Raw genomic sequence first — 19,750 nt, 5'->3', positions numbered from 1 at the left:
AGTATATATGTGTCATCTCCTCCTGTATATACCTGTGTCATCGCTTCCTATATATAGTATATACCTGTATGTCATCTCCTCCTATAGTATATACCTGTGTGTCATCTCCCCTGTATATACCTGTATGTCATCTCCTCCTCTATATACCTATGTATCATCTTCTCTTTTATATAGTATATACCTGTATGTCATCTCCCCTGTATATACCTGTATGTCATCTCCTCCTCTATATACCTATGTGTCATCTTCTCTTTTATATAGTATACTAGATTGTGGCCCGATTCTAACGCATCGGGTATTCTAGAATATGCATGTCCCCGTAGTATATGGACAATGATGATTCCAGAATTCGCGGCAGACTGTGCCCGTCGCTGATTGGTCGAGGCAACCTTTATGACATCATCGTCGCCATGGCAACCATTATGACATCTACGTCGATACTGTGCCCGTCGCTGAATCAGAGACGCGGGATATCTACGTCCTTTATGACATCATCGTCAAGTGTCAGGAGGACTGATCAATATAGAAGTGTCAGGAGGACTGATCAATATAGAGGTGTCAGGAGGACTGATCAATATAGAAGTGTCAGGAGGACTGATCAATATAGAGGTGTCAGGAGGACTGATCAATATAGAAGCGTCAGGAGGACTGATCAATATAGAAGCGTCAGGAGGACTGATCAATATAGAGGTGTCAGGAGGACTGATCAATATAGAAGTGTCAGGAGGACTGATCAATATAGAAGTGTCAGGAGGACTGATCAATATAGAGGTGTCAGGAGGACTGATCAATATAGAAGTGTCAGGAGGACTGATCAATATAGAAGCGTCAGGAGGACTGATCAATATAGAAGCGTCAGGAGGACTGATCAATATAGAAGTGTCAGGAGGACTGATCAATATAGAAGTGTCAGGAGGACTGATCAATATAGAAGTGTCAGGAGGACTGATCAATATAGAAGTGTCAGGAGGACTGATCAATATAGAAGTGTCAGGAGGACTGATCAATATAGAAGTGTCAGGAGGACTGATCAATATAGAAGTGTCAGGAGGACTGATCAATATAGAAGTGTCAGGAGGACTGATCAATATAGAAGTGTCAGGAGGACTGATCAATATAGAAGTGTCAGGAGGACTGATCAATATTGAAGTGTCAGGAGGACTGATCAATATAGAATGTCAGGAGGACAGATCAATATTGAAGTGTCAGGAGGACAGATCAATATTGAAGTGTCAGGAGGACAGATCAATATTGAAGTGTCAGGAGGACTGATCAATATACAGGTCCTTCTCAAAAAATTAGCATATAGTGTTAAATTTCATTATTTACCATAATGTAATGATTACAATTAAACTTTCATATATTATAGATTCATTATCCACCAACTGAAATTTGTCAGGTCTTTTATTGTTTTAATACTGATGATTTTGGCATACAACTCCTGATAACCCAAAAAACCTGTCTCAATAAATTAGCATATCAAGAAAAGGTTCTCTAAACGACCTATTACCCTAATCTTCTGAATCAACTAATTAACTCTAAACACATGCAAAAGATACCTGAGGCTTTTATAAACTCCCTGCCTGGTTCATTACTCAAAACCCCCATCATGGGTAAGACTAGCGACCTGACAGATGTCAAGAAAGCCATCATTGACACCCTCAAGCAAGAGGGTAAGACCCAGAAAGAAATTTCTCAACAAATAGGCTGTTGCCAGAGTGCTGTATCAAGGCACCTCAATGGTAAGTCTGTTGGAAGGAAACAATGTGGCAGAAAACGCTGTACAACGAGAAGAGGAGACCGGACCCTGAGGAAGATTGTGGAGAAGGACCGATTCCAGACCTTGGGGAACCTGAGGAAGCAGTGGACTGAGTCTGGTGTGGAAACATCCAGAGCCACCGTGCACAGGCGTGTGCAGGAAATGGGCTACAGGTGCCGCATTCCCCAGGTAAAGCCACTTTTGAACCATAAACCTGGGCTACAGAGAAGCAGCACTGGACTGTTGCTAAGTGGTCCCAAGTACTTTTTTCTGATGAAAGCAAATTTTGCATGTCATTCGGAAATCAAGGTGCCAGAGTCTGGAGGAAGACTGGGGAGAAGGAAATGCCAAAATGCCTGAAGTCCAGTGTCAAGTACCCACAGTCAGTGATGGTGTGGGGTGCCATGTCAGCTGCTGGTGTTGGTCCACTGTGTTTCATCAAGGGCAGGGTCAATGCAGCTAGCTATCAGGAGATTTTGGAGCACTTCATGCTTCCATCGGCTGAAATGCTTTATGGAGATGAAGATTTCATTTTTCAGCACGACCTGGCACCTGCTCACAGTGCCAAAACCACTGGTAAATGGTTTACTGACCATGGTATTACTGTGCTCAATTGGCCTGCCAACTCTCCTGACCTGAACCCCATAGAGAATCTGTGGGATATTGTGAAGAGAAAGTTGAGAGACGCAAGACCCAACACTCTGGATGAGCTTAAGGCCGCTATTGAAGCATCCTGGGCCTCCATAACATCTCAGCAGTGTCACAGGCTGATTGCCTCCATGCCACGCTGCATTGAAGCAGTCATTTCTGCCAAAGGATTCCCGACCAAGTATTGAGTGCATAACTGAACATTATTATTTGATGGTTTTTTTGTTTGTTATTAAAAAACACTTTTATTTGATTGGATGGGTGAAATATGCTAATTTATTGAGACAGGTTTTTTGGGTTATCAGGAGTTGTATGCCAAAATCATCAGTATTAAAACAATAAAAGACCTGACAAATTTCAGTTGGTGGATAATGAATCTATAATATATGAAAGTTTAATTGTAATCATTACATTATGGTAAATAATGAAATTTAACACTATATGCTAATTTTTTGAGAAGGACCTGTAGAAGTGTCAGGAGGACTGATCAATATAGAAGTGTCAGGAGGACTGATCAATATAGAAGTGTCAGGAGGACTGATCAATATAGAAGTGTCAGGAGGACTGATCAATATAAAAGTGTCAGGAGGACTGATCAATATAGAAGTGTCAGGAGGACTGATCAATATAGAGGTGTCAGGAGGACTGATCAATATAGAAGTGTCAGGAGGACTGATCAATATAGAATGTCAGGAGGACTGATCAATATAGAAGTGTCAGGAGGACTGATCAATATAGAAGTGTCAGGAGGACTGATCAATATAGAAGTGTCAGGAGGACTGATCAATATAGAAGTGTCAGGAGGACTGATCAATACAGAAGTGTCAGGAGGACTGATCAATATAGAAGTGTCAATCAGACTGGCGGCCTCGACCAATCAGAGACGCGGGATTTCAATGTCGATGCTGTGCCGGTCTCTGATTGGTTGAGGCCTGGCGGCCTCGACCAATCAGAGAGCCGGGATTTCCAGGACAGACAGACAGACAGACGGAAAAACCCTTAGGCAATTATATATATAGATCAGGAGGACTGATCAATATAGAAGTGTCAGGAGGACTGATCAATATAGAGGTATCAGGAGGACTGATCAATATAGAAGTGTCAGGAGGACTGATCAATATTGAAGTGTCAGGAGGACTGATCAATATAAAAGTGTCAGGAGGACTGATCAATATAGAAGTGTCAGGAGGACTGATCAATATAGAGGTATCAGGAGGACTGATCAATATAGAAGTGTCAGGAGGACTGAACAATATAGAATGTCAGGAGGACTGATCAATATAGAAGTGTCAGGAGGACTGATCAATATAGAAGTGTCAGGAGGACTGATCAATATAGAAGTGTCAGGAGGACTGATCAATATAGAAGTGTCAGGAGGACTGATCAATATAGAAGTGTCAGGAGGACTGATCAATACAGAAGTGTCAGGAGGACTGATCAATATAGAAGTGTCAATTAGACTGGCGGCCTCGACCAATCAGAGAGCCGGGATTTCCAGGACAGACAGACAGACAGACGGAAAAACCCTTAGGCAATTATATATATATAGATACCTGTATGTCATCTCCTCCTGTATATAGTATATACCTGTATGTCATCTCCTCCTATATATAGTATACACCTGTATGTCATCTCCTCCTGTATATAGTATATACCTGTAAGTCATCTCCCCCTGTATATATTATGTACCTGTATGTCATCTCCTCCTGTATTAGACCTCGTTCACACGTTATTTGGTCAGTATTTTTCCCTCAGTATTTGTAAGCTAAATTGGCAGCATGATAAATCCCCAGCCAATAGGAAGCCCTCCCCCCTGGCAGTATATATTAGCTCACACATACACATAATAGACAGGTCATGTGACTGACAGCTGCCGTATTTCCTATATGGTACATTTGATACTCTTGTAGTTTGTCTGCTTATTAATCAGATTTTTATTTTTGAAGGATAATACCAGACTTGTGTGTGTTTTAGGGCGAGTTTCATGTGTCAAGTTGTGTGTGTTGAGTTGCGTGTGGCAATTTTTCCGCGTGTGCAAGTTTTGCGTGTGGCGAGTTTTCCATGAGGTGAGTTTTGCACTTGTGGCGAGTTTTGCGTGAGCCTAGTTTTGCATGTGGCGAGTTTTGCGCGTGGCGAGTTTTGAGCGGCGACTTTTGTGTTTTGACTTTTATGTGGCGAGGTTGCTATATGTGTGGTGAAATGTGTGCTGAGGGTGATATGTGTTCAAGCACGTGGTAGTGTGTGGCGCATTTTGTGTGTGTGTGTGTTCATATCCCCGTGTGTGGTGAGTATCCCATGTCGAGGCCTCGCCTTAGCAACTGTACGGTATATACTCTTTGGCGCCATCGCTCTCATTCTTTAAGTCCCCCTTGTTCACATCTGGCAGCTGTCAATTTGCCTCCAACACTTTTCCTTTCACTTTTTCCCCATTATGTAGATAGGGGCAAAATTGTTTGGTGAATTGGAACGCGCGGGGTTAAAATTTTGCCTCACAACGTAGCTTATGACGCTCTCGGGGTTCAGATGTGTGACTGTGCAAAATTTTGTGGCTGTAGCTGCAACGGTGCAAATGCCAATCCCGGACATACATACATACAGTACATACACACAGCTTTATATATTAGACTAGCTGAAGAGCCCGGCGTTGCCTGGGCATAGTAAATATCTGTGGTTAGTTATAGCACCTCACTTCTCTTATTTTCCCATCACGCCTCTCATTTTCCCAATCACATCTTTCATTTTCCCCCTCACATCTCTCATTTTCTCCCTCACACCTCTCATTCCCCCCTAACACTTGTCATTTCAACCTCACATCTATCATTTTCTGATCACCACTATTTTTCCTCACTCCTCTCATTTTGTACTCACACCTTTTCATTTTCACCTCATCACCTCAGCATATACATGTTTGTCATCTCCCTTATATATAGTATACATCTGTATGTCATCTCCTGTATATAGTATATACCTGTATGTCATCTCCCCTGTGTATAGTATATACCTGAATGTCATCTCCTTCTATATATAGTATTTACCTGTATGTCATCTCCTCCTGTTTATAGTATATACCTGTGTCATCTCCCCTGTATATAGTATATATCTGTGTGTCATCTCCTCCTGTATATAGTATATACCTGCATGTCATCTTCTATATATAGCATATACCTGTATGTCATCTCCTCCTGTATATAGTATATACCTGTAGGTCATCTGCTCCTGTATATAGTATATACCTGTGTGTCATCTCCTCCTGTATATATATGTACCTGTATGTCATCTCCTCCTCTATATAGTATATACCTGTGTGTCATCTCTCCTGTATATAGTATATATCTGTGTGTCATCTCCTCCTGTATTAGACCTCGTTCACACGTTATTTGCTCAGTATTTTTACCTCAGTATTTGTAAGCTAAATTGGCAGCCTGATAAATCTCCAGCCAACAGGAAGCCCTCCCCCCTGGCAGTATATATTAGCTCACACATACACATAATAGACAGGTCATATGACTGACAGCTGCCGTATTTCCTATATGGTACATTTGTTGTAGTTTGTCTGCTTATTAATCAGATTTTTATTTTTGAAGGATAATACCAGACTTGTGTGTTTTAGGGCGAGTTTTGTTTGTCAAGTTGTGTGTGTTGAGTTGCGTGTGGCGACATGCATGTAGCGACTTTTGTGAGATGAGTTTTGTGTGGCAACATGCGTGTAGCAACTTTTTGTGTGTCGAGTTGCATGTGACAGGTTAGTGTAGCAAGTTGTGTGCAGCAAGTTTTGCGCATGGCAAGTTTTGCGCGTGGCGAGTTTTATGTGTGGTGCCTTTTGAGTATGTGCAAGTTTTGTGTGAGGCAACTTTTGCATGTGTTGCAACTTTTGTGCATGTGGCAATTTATCCGCGTGTGCAAGTTTTGCGTGTGGCGAGTTTTCCATGAGGTGAGTTTTGCACTTGTGGAGAGTTTTGCAAGAGCCTAGTTTTTGCATGTGGCAAGTTCTGCGCGTGGCGGCGACTTTTGTGCTTCGACTTTTATGTGGCGAGGTTGGTGTATTTGTGGTGAAATGTGTGCTGAGGGTAATATGTGTTCAAGCACGTGGTAGTGTGTGGCGCATTTTGTGTGTGTGTTCATATCCCAGTGTGTGGTGAGTATCCCATGTCGGGGCCCCACCTTAGCAACTGTACGGTATATACTCTTTGGCGCCATCGCTCTCATTCTTTAAGTCCCCCTTGTTCACATCTGGCAGCTGTCAATTTGCCTCCAACATTTTTCCTTTCATTTTTTCCCATTATGTAGATAGGGGCAAAATTGTTTGGTGAATTGGAAAGCACGGGGTTAAAATTTCACCTCACAACATAGCCTATGACGCTCTCAGGGTCCAGACGTGTGACTGTGCAAAATTTTGTGGCTGTAGCTGCGACGCCTCCAACACTTTTCCTTTCATTTTTTGCCATTATGTAGATAGGGGCAAAATTGTTTGGTGAATTGGAACGCGCAGGGTTAAAATTTCGCCTCACAACATAGCCTATGACGCTCTCGGGGTCCAGACGTGTGACTGTGCAAAATTTTGTGGCTGTAGCTGCGACGGTGCAGATGCCAATCCCGGACATACATACATACACACACACACATTCAGCTTTATATATTAGATAACTTATTTAAATACTTATTTATGCCGATGTTGCTGTAAATTTTATTGTTATGGTTACTCTTAATTTTTCATTTGTTTTGTATTATCCTACCTATTGTATCTCTCTTCCCTTTTACATAAAAGTACAGTTATGTTTGTATTTTTACCTCTACATTCCTCTCTCATCTTTCATTCAGGTTATTATTATTATTATGCATATTAATATGCTTATCTATGTTACAATACCTGATTTTTATATGTAAATAGTTATAAAAAAATTATTAAGAAAAGCAATAAAAAAAAAAAGAAAACTGGTGAAGTAGGGACAGGGTGCCAAAAGCTCATTCATGACTGTGGACAGCAAAGGTTAGCCCTTTTATGCCAATCCCACAACATTAATGCCGAGTATGATAGAAAAGGGTCAAAACATAAAACACATTGTAGCCGGCTGTGTATGGGGATGCAGAGCCGGACAGTGGGTTTTCTGAATGCCCCACAGATCTGGACCATAGAACAATGGAAAACCTTGCCTAATTAATGCCATTTTCTTTTCCATATTACATCGGTCCCTTCCCCAATACAATATTAGGCAGGTAGTTTTAATGTTGTAGCTGATCAGTGTACATTCTGCTTTCCAATAGGCAATGATACATTCAGCATAGGGTTTCCATGATGAACTGTACTGCATAATGTCGCTGTATCTTTTCAATATACGCTACATCCATACCACAGATAAGGGATGTACAGGGCTTTGTGTGTAACACATCATAGTTTCTTTCTGGTTGCAAATTGCATTTCTTCTATTGTGCTAACAACCTCTGTGAAGAATCTCAGTTGGAGTGATGCCAGCGGGAATCCTGCCCCTTACAGAAAGGTCACTTTGGCTTTTCAGACAAGTCATAACACAGTAGTTGGTAGCGAGTTGTCGATCATGTGCTACAAGCAATTAAACTGTTAGGAACAGGTAGTGCACAATACACACAAAGAAAGAAGAAACCTCACAGCACACTTCATACTTCCCCACAATGGAAAGACAGAATCTGTTACTGTGATCTAAACGAAGTGTAGAAAGGTAACAATGAGGGCTCTGGGTCAATGGAAACATAATTTCTGAACTAAACAAGTTACAAAAGACAAAATTTTGTTTTATTTAAGGGGTAGCCCATCACTGGGCAACCACTGTTTAACCAATTCAGTACCCCAATTAAGATAAAAACAGTGGATATTTGCCTCTGACAATGGCGCCTTTCCTGCGATGTTGGTGGCTGCTATTTCCAGCGGGTGACGTGACATGGTGCAACAAGTGTCCACTGCAGCCAATTATCAGGCGCTGTTTGGCTGCAGCTGATCAAGATTCTGTCAGGACAGATTGGCAGCTGCGGACACGTGACCGCTGGAAATAGTGGCAATGACTTTGCAAGACCAGCGCAGCTGAATTGCTGATTACAAACATGGACAATATTGTTGGTGCCCTTTCGTCATAGTAAGGAAAAACCCACAATGGACATTGAAACTGACAAAAGTAATTTTCACCTTAGGTATTCCTCGTGCCCCTAATCGCCTCAAATTTGAAAAGGGATTTCTCCATATTGAAAGTTTCAGGTCCTTCCACAGATGTTCGATAGGATTTAGATCAGGGCTCATAGAAGGTCAGTTCAGATTAGCCCAAGACTTTGAGCTTAACAATTCTTGTATGTTTTTAGCTGCATTTTGGATCATTATCCTGTTGTGGGACTCATGACTTGTAACTCAGACCAAGCTTTCTGACACTATGCAGTACATTTACCTCCAGAATGATTTGATAGTCTTGAGATTTCAGTGTGCCCCGATTGAAGACCCCCTGTGCCAGATAATGCAAAGCAGCACTAAAACATAACTGAGCCTCCTTCATGTTTCACAGTAGGTACAATGTTCTTCCCTTTGTATGCTTAATTTTTGCATTTGTGAACTAGGAGCTGCTGCGACTAGCCAAAAATTTGCAATTTTGCCTCATCTGTCCAAAAGACACTCTTGCTGTTGCTTTTTGGCTTGTTAAAATGCATTCTGGTAAATTTCAGTCTCTCTTGCATGAAGTCCACTTTGGTCAAGACCATGAGGGATGGCACAATCTGAAACTGATGTACTTTGACCTTGAAGTTCATCCCTAATCTCTGTGGTTATCATTCGTATTAGTGATTTCTTCAATTTGTTAAAAATGTTACTCTTGTGGCCATGACCATGGAGGTTAGCTACAGTCCCATAGACCTTAAACTTCTGAATAATCTGTTTAACTGTAGTAACAGGAACATCAAGCTGTTTGGAAATTATATTATAGCCCTTACCTAAATATGTTTGTCTATAATTTTCTTTTTAATCTCCAGAGACTACTCTCTCCTTCTTTGGTCCTTGTTTAATGTGGTACACACCATAATACCAAATAGCACAATTACTACCTTTCACCCTTTAAATAGTTTGTAAAACACCTTTGGACGCGAATTACAGGACACACCTTAGTTTAACATGTTTCTATGGTCAAATTATTTTCAATCTTTTCTAGAAGTATATTGATTAGATGATACTCAGTTTCAAGTTATTTCAGTAACCATTGTACATTTTTCTTAATTTAACGAAAAAGTGCCAACAATTTTATTTTTGTATGTATGTCTATTCTATTGTATTATAAATCAATTTACCAGGATTCTAGAAATCCATAGACAAATATTTACAGAAATAAGTTTGCACTTCTAGCTCCCTCGCCTCTCTCCACCCATTTCCTCCCACTGCCAGCCTCCTGTCAGTGCCCTACAGGTCACTCTTCTCTGTGACCTACTTCACCACCCAAGATCTTGCGCAGGCGCAGTCATTCCCAGGGGCCATGCATCCACAGTAAAGCCCTGATGAAGTTGCGAGAACCGAACTATTGATCTGCACATGCGATTTCGTGAATGACGGTGCCTGCACAATATTTCTGGTGGGATTGCAGGTCATCAAGAAGAGTGACATGTGAGTCACTGACAAGAGACCAGTGGCAGTAGGAGAAAGAGGAACAGAGGCCGAAGGGCTATATGTGCAGGCTAAGCCCCCTGCACTTGTGAGCTAATTTGCATAAACATTCATTAATGGATTTCTAGAAAATGAAGGCATGAACTTATAGTACAAAGTTAAAGACCTTATCAACATTTTACATGCTTTACACAGATGGACCGATGGACCGAAAACCAGCTGACAGGTTCCTTTTATGCTGGGGTTGTCCAGTAGTGGACCTTTAATTATGTAGAACAAGAAAGGACTACTCAAAAACATATTCAAGAATCACATGTCTAGAAAAGGGATGGAGAACAATAATCTAATTAATATAATGGTGTATTTGCTTGTCAATTAAAACTTATAATAAATATATCGAAGATTCTATAAACAAAATAATGGAATAATAATACTGAGCCTCTAAAGATCGGGTTTCTCAACTGCAGTCCTCAAATACCACAATAGGTCAAGATTTGAGAAGAGCCGTGACAGATCTTGATATACCGACAATGGCTATAATCATCAGACTACACTAAGTCCTGAAAAATGACCCAAATGCGGTCATAAACACTGCCCTATATATTTCCAATGATAACACTATGTGTCCATAAGTGAGTATCTATAAATCTTTTTCAACCCAAGTGCTCCTTGGTTTTAATGGGTGGGCCTTCTTAAAAAAAAAAAAAAAAAAAAAAAACACAGCAAAACCCATCAGATGGAAGGCATATTACAGCCTGATGCTTCGGATCAAAAATGTCATCCGGAATCAAATACTGCATTTGAATTACAGTATAAACTTCAGTAGGAATATAAGAAGTGTTTCCTCAGGGGCGGAAACATTCCATCCCCCATGGTATTATGCTGTGTATCACTTACACGTGGAAACAGATGGTGTGTCTGCATTAAACAAGTCATTATTCAGACCTATTTTTTAGCACATTTTATATTTTAGAGTGAAGAGCAGGAAATTCACCACTTGGCAAACATAACACATACTTTTCCATTATGTTACTAATCTGATTCTTATAATTAGCTATGCCCTTAAGAAGCAGGATAGAACTGGAAGTGATCCCAGCTGTCTGGAAGTACATGCACAAGACACTGGTGGCAGGTTAGAATAGAGGAGAATTACAATGGTTCATTATCACTTTAAAAACAGGTTACGTTTGAGAAATCATTCAGAATCAATTATTCTTACCATTTTCTGCCAGAGGAGCAAGGACTTCAAAAATCATTTCCTTCTTTTCATGCTCCGTTTGCTTTTTAAAAAGCTTAACAAGTTCATCTGCAACATTTGTAGAAGCGAACTGCTCTTTACTTGATTCTAAAAGAGAAAAAAAACAAGGTGAAAAAAACCCTGTTCTTGAGATGTATTACTTGTATAAAGAAAATGGAGACGGTGGGGAGAGGTTTCCGAGTACACTCGCTCATCACTAGTGTTTGATGTTCAGGGAGGAGACAGACAGAGAGAAAGAGACCACTTTTCGGCACCAAAATTCGGGTTCCCTTTGAATTCCATGGGGTTTGGGTTCTGATTCAAGCTCGGGTAGAGTTCTGGTACCCTGGTCGAACCAGATGAACCCAAACATCCATGGGTCCGCTCATCATCATTTGTCAATAATACCAAGCAAACAGCAAGTTTGTCAACCATTTTTGAGTTTCTTATATGTTGGATGCATTGAAACAGCCCAAATATATATCATATTGTTTAGCGTATGCAGCTTTAGCTTACTTACCAAGCTCCGCTAAATTACCAAAGGCAACAAGGCACATTTCTGTCAAAGGAGTGTTCTGAGAATGAACTCCAAGGAGCTTCACTAATGTAGGAATCACTCCCATATTTATGAGCTGAGCTTGCAGAGAATCTAGAAGGAAGCCAGATAACATGATTTAATCTTCCCTCTTTTAAAATGCTGATTGATCACACACTAAAAGAAATAAACGGAAAACTGTTCCATACCAAGGAGTTTTGTACCTACTGCCATAAATATGAAAGAATAAAATGTGAAAGAAATGGTTAAACGTTGAATACCATTAACGCGGTCATTAAATACCACATCCAATAACACTTCACTAAAGGGATCTAGACGCATAGACAGTGTGCAAGACAAGTACTCGGAGACTGTATACTACAAAGTAAAAAAACTATATACTATAAGCCAAAAATAAATCCGTGAGCTGTGGACTGTTTTATGTGACTGTAAACGGATTTCCAGGGTGTCCCGTTTCTGGTAAACCTAACCATCAAATACAGGAGCATAGGCGAGTGGGGCAGGAGAGGCATGTGTCCCATATCCCCTCATGCTGCTGCAGCCCCCACAATTTCAAAGGCTGATGTGAACCAAGCATAAGGATTTCACTTTTCTTCTTCTCACAATATACGGTAATTAAAGGTTTAGAGTTGGTTATCATTCACCGTACATGTAAATGCACCTCTAAAAACCAAGACACTGATCTCCATATCGAATTCCAAGGTTTAATGTATAACAAAAAATGTAACTCGCAGTCTAAAAATAAATAGGGTCTATTATGCGTGAAATATATATATATATATATATATATATATATATATATATATATATATATATATATATATATATATATATACACATACACACACACACACACAGTTAGGTCCATATATATTTGGACAGAGACAACATTTTTTTAATTTTGGTTATAGACATTACCACAATGAATTTTAAACAAAACAAATCAGATGCAGTTAAGTTCAGACTTTCAGCTTTCATTTAAGGGTATCCAAATTAAAATTCGATGAAGGATTTAGAAGTTTCAGCTCCTTAACATGTGCCACCCTGTTTTTAAAGGGACCAAAAGTAATTGGACAATTGACTCCAAGGCTATTTCATGGACAGGTGTGGGCAATCCCTTTGTTATGTCATTCTCAATTAAGCAGATAAAAGGCCTGGAGTTGATTTGAGGTGTGGTGCTTGCATTTGGAAGGTTTTGCTGTGAAGTTAACATGCGGTCAAAAGAGCTCTCCATGCAGGTGAAACAAGCCATCCTTACGCTGCGAAAACAGAAAAAACCCTTCCGAGAAATTGCTACAATATTAGGAGTGGCAAAATCTACAGTTTGGTACATCCTGAGAAAGAAAGAAAGCGCTGGTGAACTCATCAATGCAAAAAGACCTGGGCGCCCACGGAAGTCAACAGTGGTGGATGATCGCAGAGTAATCTCCATGGTGAAGAGAAACTCCTTCACAACAGCCAACCAAGTGACCAACACTCTCCAGGAGGTAGGCGTATCAATATCCACATCTACCATAAAGAGAAGACTGCATGAAAGTAACTACAGAGGGTGCACTGCACGGTGCAAGCCACTCATAAGCATCAAGAATAAAAAGGCTAGACTGGACTTTGCAAAAAACATCTAAAAAGGCCAGCACAGTTCTGGTAGAACATTCTTTGGACAGATGAAACAAAGATCAACCTCTACCAGAATGATGGAAAGAGAAAAGTATGGCGAAGGAGTGGTCCAGCTCATGATCCAAAGCGTACCACATCATCTGTAAAACACGGCGCAGTCAGTGTGATGGCTTGGGCATGCATGGCGGCCAGTGGCACTGGGTCACTAGTGTTTATTGATGATGTGACACAGGACAGAAGCAGCCGAATGAATTCTGAGGTATTCAGAGCCATACTGTGTGCTCAGATCCAGCCAAATGCAGCAAACTGTTTGGCCGTCGTTTCATACTACAGACGGACAATGACCCAAAACATAAAGCCAAAGCAACCCAGGAGTTTATTAAAGCAAAGAAGTGGAATATTCTTCATTGGCCAAGTCAGTCACCTGATCTCAACCCAATTGAGCATGCATTTTACTTATTAAAGACTAAACTTCAGACAGAAAGGCCCACACACAAACAGCAACTGAAAACCACCGCAGTGAAGGCCTGGCAGAGCATCAAAAAGGAGGAAAAACAGCGTCTGGTGATGTTCATGAGTTCAAGACTTCAGGCAGTCATTGCCAACAAAGGGTTTTCAACCAAGTACTAAAAATGAACATTTTATTTAAAATTATTGAATCTGTCAAATTACTTTTGATCCCTTTAAAAACAGGGTGGCACATGTTAAGGAGCTGAAACTCCTAAACCCTTCATCCAATTTTAATGTGGATACCCTCAAATGAAAGCTGAAAGTCTGAACTTCAACTGTATCTGAATTGTTTTGTTTAAAATTCATTGTGGTAATGTCTATAACCAAAATTAGAAAAATGTTGTCTCTGTCCAAATATATATGGACCTAACTATATATATATATATATATATATATATATATATATATATATATATATATATATATATACATATATATACATATACACACACACATACATATACACACACACAAGAATATTTGACCGTTGTGCCTATATGTACAAACCCTAATATTCTTGTGAGTGTATATTTGCATATGTGTGTGTGTGTGTGTGTGTGTGTGTGTGTGTGTGTATGTATGTATATATATATATATATATATATATATATATATATACATACACACATATATACACACAAGAATATTAGGATTTCTAAATACAGGCACAATGGCCAATCATTTTCAGCAAGTTTCCAGGATAGAGCAATAGAGCAGTGAAAGGCAATTTAGAGTGATGGTGACAGGGGCAATGTAAGTGAAACTGGGGACATCGTAAGAATTGCTTTTATTTCATTTCCTTACACCGTGATTACAACCCAAAAATCAGAAGTTTGTATTTATTATATGCAAAGAAGAGAAGACAAAAACACTAACCAATCCATAAAAATAAAGTAATTTGTAAACTACTGTACAGGACACTTCAGAGGCTTGCCATCACTAAGGCTACTTTCACACTGGCGTCGTACGATGCACGCCGCAATGCGTTGTTTTGGCGAAAAAACGCATCCTACAAAGTTGTCTGCAGGATGCGTTTTTTCCCCATAGACTAACATTAGCGACGCATTGCCACACGTCGCAACCGTCGTGCGACGGTTGCGTCGTGTTGTGGCGGACCGTCAGAACAAAAAACGTTGCTTGCAACGTTTTTTTGTGCGTCGTGTCTGCCATTTCCGACCGCGCATGTGCGGCCGGAACTCTGCCCCCTCCTCCCCTCAACTCACAATAGGGCAGCGGATGCGTTGTAATAATGCATCGGCTGCCCCCGTTGTGCTGCGTTGTCACAGGATGCGTCGGTACCTTGGCCCGACGCACTGCGACAGGCCGACGCTAGTGTGATAGTAGCCTTACTGACTGAGGGGTACAAAAACAAGTGACCCCTGATGCAGCAGCTGTCCCTGCACAATAACTTCACACCAACAAAGCTTCATTCACCTACGTGTATCTGAATTGCAATGGGCAAGATAACTATATATATACATACATATATTTATTTCAGTATATTTAGGAACATTTTTAAAATCTTGTCCAACATATACCAAGTTTTTAAAAGTCGTTTTTGTACACTGCGAACGTGCTGTCAAATGTAAGCCCCAGATGAAATGAAAAGCAGCCCACCTTCAACAGCAATAAAATACATGAGCAATATGAGAGATCTTTAGCAAAATACTTTTTTTTTTGTTATATTCCCGAAAGAAAAAAAGCATCTCACTGAGCCAGTGGGAACCGCACCTTCAGTGACAGGGTCTCATGCATTTTATCATGAACGGTCGCATCATGCCACCATTCAGTTTGAAATCCAGATCTAGCAGAGGACAGGTGGATTACGGTATGGGACAGTATGGATTATCTTCTTGCTGGACAGGTGAGGAATACGGTTGTTTATTTTTTTTTTCATTTTTTACACGGGGACATAGGCTTCAATGGTTTTGGGGTATAAAAGGTGAGTATAATTTTTTTTTAATAAATGTGTAAAAAAGGGTGTTGAATTTTTATTCTTGCTGTTTGTTTATTTGGAACCTTACTATGGGGTTAGTAATAGGTGAATCTTATAGACGCCTCTCCATTACTAACTCCTGGGTTTGATGTCACCAGACAATACAAAGCTTACATCAACCGCAAACCTATTACCCCACTTGCTACCACCACAGGGACCTTATGTCATTTTTTTCTGGGGTTCCCCGTAAACTAGTCAAAGCAAAGCACACAGCTGTAAGCTGTTATTAATAGCCTGGGAGTCTTTTGTCCCTTTTCTCTGAATTTTATCATCAGCTCCCAGATATGGGGTTTTTCATCTACTGGTTATGAAAATTACACGAAAATTACCACACAATTTTTTACTTTAATTTTTCATTTTACACAGGATGCACACAGTGGATGCTCAACACAACTTCCATAATTGTAGCCTGGCCGCACTAATCTCAGAAAGACCAGGTGACAATGATGAGAGCTGCCTTCAGCAGCTGGCACCCAGGATCATTGCGAACTGCACTGCTTTACCAGTCGCCGGTACGTTTCACACGGACGGCACACGGATGTTATATATGGACAGCAAATGGATACACGGATGTCACATACGTACGGCACACGAACATAGACCTCGGATCTCACCAGTACGGTTTTTTCCTGGATAGGAATCACTAGGAAACATATCAGCAGCAGGAGGCAGACACATCAACTCAAGTGGGTATATACAAGGCATGCACAAAAATCTCTAATATTTTCATAAAAGCTTATGCTGCATCTTATATTTAAATACTTAACACAACACTTCTATGGTCAGTGAAGTTACAGTTGTGGCCAAAAGTATTGACACCCCTGCAATTCTGTCAGATAATACTCCGTTTCTTGCTGAAAATGATTGCAATCACAAATTCTTTGGTATTATCTTCATTTAATTTGTCTTAAATGAAAAAACACAAAAGAGAATGAAGCAAAAAGTAAAACATTGATCATTTCACACAAAACTCCAAAAATGGGCCACACAAAAGTATTGGCACCCTCAGCCTAATACTTGGTTGCACAACCTTTAGCCAAAATAACTGCGACCAACCGCTTCTGGTAACCATCAATGAATCAATGAGTTTCTTACAATGCTCTGCTGGATTTTTAGACCATTCTTCCTTGGCAACGGCTCCAGGTCCCTGATATTTGAAGGGTGCCTTCTCCAAACTGCCATTTTTAGATCTCTCCACAGGTGTTCTATGGGATTCAGGTCTGGACACATTGCTGGCCACCACAGAAGTCTCCAGTGCTTTCTCTCAAACCATTTTCTAGTGCTTTTTGAAGTGTGTTTTGGGTCATTGTCCTGCTGGAAGACCCATGACCTCTGAGGGAGACCCAGCTTTCTCACACTGGGCCCTATGTTATGCTGCAAAATTTGTTGGTAGTCTTCAGACTTCATAATGCCATGCACATGGTCAAGCAGTCCAGTGCCAGAGGCAGCAAAGCAACCCCAAAACATCAGGGTACCTCTGCCATGTTTGACTGTAGGAACCGTGTTCTTTTCTTTGAATGCCTCTTTTTTTCTCCTGTATGTTGATGCCTTTGCCCAGAAAGCTCTACTTTTGTCTCATCTGACCAGAGAACATTCTTCCGAAACGTTTTAGGCTTTTTTCGGGTAAGTTTTGGCAAACTCCAGCCTGGCTTTTTTATGTCTCGGGGTAAGAAGTGGGGTCTTCCTTGGTCTCCTACCATACAGTCCCTTTTCATTCAGACGCCGACGGATAGTATGGGTTGACACTGTTGTACCCTCGGACTGCAGGGCAGCTTGAACTTGTTTGGATGTTAGTTGAGGTTCTTTATCCTACATCCGCACAATCTTGCGTTGAAATCTCTTGTCAATTTTTCTTTTCCATCCACATCTAGGGAGGTTAGCCACAGTGCCATGGGCTTTAAACTTCTTGATGACACTGCGCATGATAGACACAAGAACATTCAGGTCTTTGGAGATGGAAACAGGACAGAGGTTGAGTCAACTTTAATCCATGTCAACTGGCTGCAAGTGTGATTTAGTTATTGCCAACACCTATTAGGTGCCACAGGTAAGTTACAGGTGCTGTTAATTACACAAATTAGAGAAGCATCACATGATTTTTCGAACAGTGCCAATACTTTTGTCCACCCACTTTTTTATGTTTGGTGTGGAATTATGTCCAATTTGGCTTTAGGACAATTCTTTTTGTGTTTTTTTTATTCAAGACAAATTAAATGAAGATAATAATAACAAAGAATTTGTGCTTGCAATCATTTTCAGGAAGAAACTGAGTATTATCTGACAGAATTGCAGGGGTGTCAATACTTTTGGCCACAACTGTAGGGTAAGGAGTCTACTCTATAAAGACAATTATAAAACATAACATGCCACCTGTGGTAATGTGTTAATGTATGGGTTGTTTACAGCAATCCCAAAATCTGTTAATGAAAATAAATGTAATAGATCAGAACTAGAAGTATATACATGCATAGGTAACGAACTATATATAACAAAATCAAAACAAAAATAATTCTCTAACGTGCATTGATACTAATATTCACCTTGCAAAATAAACAAAGTATGCAATATGTAATACACACTAGAAATACAGTGAATAATATTAAACTACTTATAGTATGTATTGCAAATGGCTTATTTTATATTTATTCGCATGCTGAGCATTAGTTCACCGAGCAAACTAAAACATGACCACACAAAAATAAAAAAAATAGCAATCAACACTGCGTAGATTAATAGATCTTAATCGTGTGGGGGTCTGATTTCTTGGATCCCCACAAATCCCAAGAATGAAAAACCGTATTATAGCTTTTCACTAGAACACCAGTGTAATGGATATATAGTGTTCATACACAGCCCTATTTTACAGCTCTGACATACACCACCACTCCACTGCAGTGCTGAAGTGCACTACTCTACACCACCACTCCACTGCAATGTTGCAGTGCACTACTCTACACCACCACTCCACTGCAGTGTTGAACAGCACTACTCTACACCACCACTCCACTGCAGTGTTGAAGTGCACTACTCTACACCACCACTCCACTGCAGTGTTGAAGTGCACTACTCTACACCACCACTCCACTGCAGTGTTGAACAGCACTACTCTACGCCACCACTCCACTGCAGTGTTGAACAGCACTACTCTACACCACCACTCCACTGCAGTGTTGAAGTGCACTACTCTACACCACCACTCCACTGCAGCGTTGAGGTGCACTACTCTACACCACCACTCCACTGCAGTGTTGAAGTGCACTACTCTACACCACCACTCCACTGCAGTGTTGAACAGCACTACTCTACACCACCACTCCACTGCAGTGTTGAACAGCACTACTCTACGCCACCACTCCACTGCAGTGTTGAAGTGCACTACTCTACATCACCACAGCACTGCAGTGTTGAACAGCACTACTCTACACCACTCCACTGCAGTGTTGAAGTGCACTACTCTACACCACCACTCCACTGCAGTGTTGAAGTGCACTAATATACACCACCACTCCACTGCAGTGTTGAAGTGCACTACTCTACACCACCACTCCACTGCAGTGTTGAAGTGCACTAATATACACCACCACTCAACTGCAGTGTTGAAGTGCACTAATATACAGCACCACTATATTGCAGTATTGAAGTGCACTAATGGTAAAACAAATTTGGTTTTCTTGTTTTCACAGGCTACATGTTAAAGAAGCCCTTCCATGAACTTTTTTTTTTTTTTAACTAAATCTGTGTATATGTTGGAGAGCAAAACTACCTCACAGTGACAAGTGGTGAGGTTAAATCATGCTCTGATCCATGTGTATACAGGCGTTTAT

General features: G+C 40.6%; 1 protein-coding gene across 2 annotated transcripts in view; it reads right to left on the bottom strand.

Annotated features, from left to right (window-relative positions):
* The window catches only part of RAP1GDS1 (Rap1 GTPase-GDP dissociation stimulator 1), a 168,694-nt gene that overhangs the window by 42,701 nt on the left and 106,243 nt on the right, over positions 1 to 19,750 (bottom strand). For both annotated transcript variants that reach the window (XM_069743608.1, XM_069743607.1), the window contains 2 exons: positions 11,768 to 11,896; positions 11,230 to 11,355 (listed from right to left, as the gene is read on the bottom strand). In XM_069743608.1, coding sequence (XP_069599709.1) covers positions 11,230 to 11,355; positions 11,768 to 11,896 — 255 coding nt within the window. The remainder of the gene's footprint in view (positions 1 to 11,229; positions 11,356 to 11,767; positions 11,897 to 19,750) is intronic.

The sequence above is a fragment of the Ranitomeya imitator genome, chromosome 1, assembly GCF_032444005.1.
Source record: "Ranitomeya imitator isolate aRanImi1 chromosome 1, aRanImi1.pri, whole genome shotgun sequence".
NCBI lineage: Eukaryota > Metazoa > Chordata > Amphibia > Anura > Dendrobatidae > Ranitomeya > Ranitomeya imitator.
Note: the sequence above shows the minus strand (reverse complement) of the source record. Positions and strands in the feature narration are given on the sequence as shown.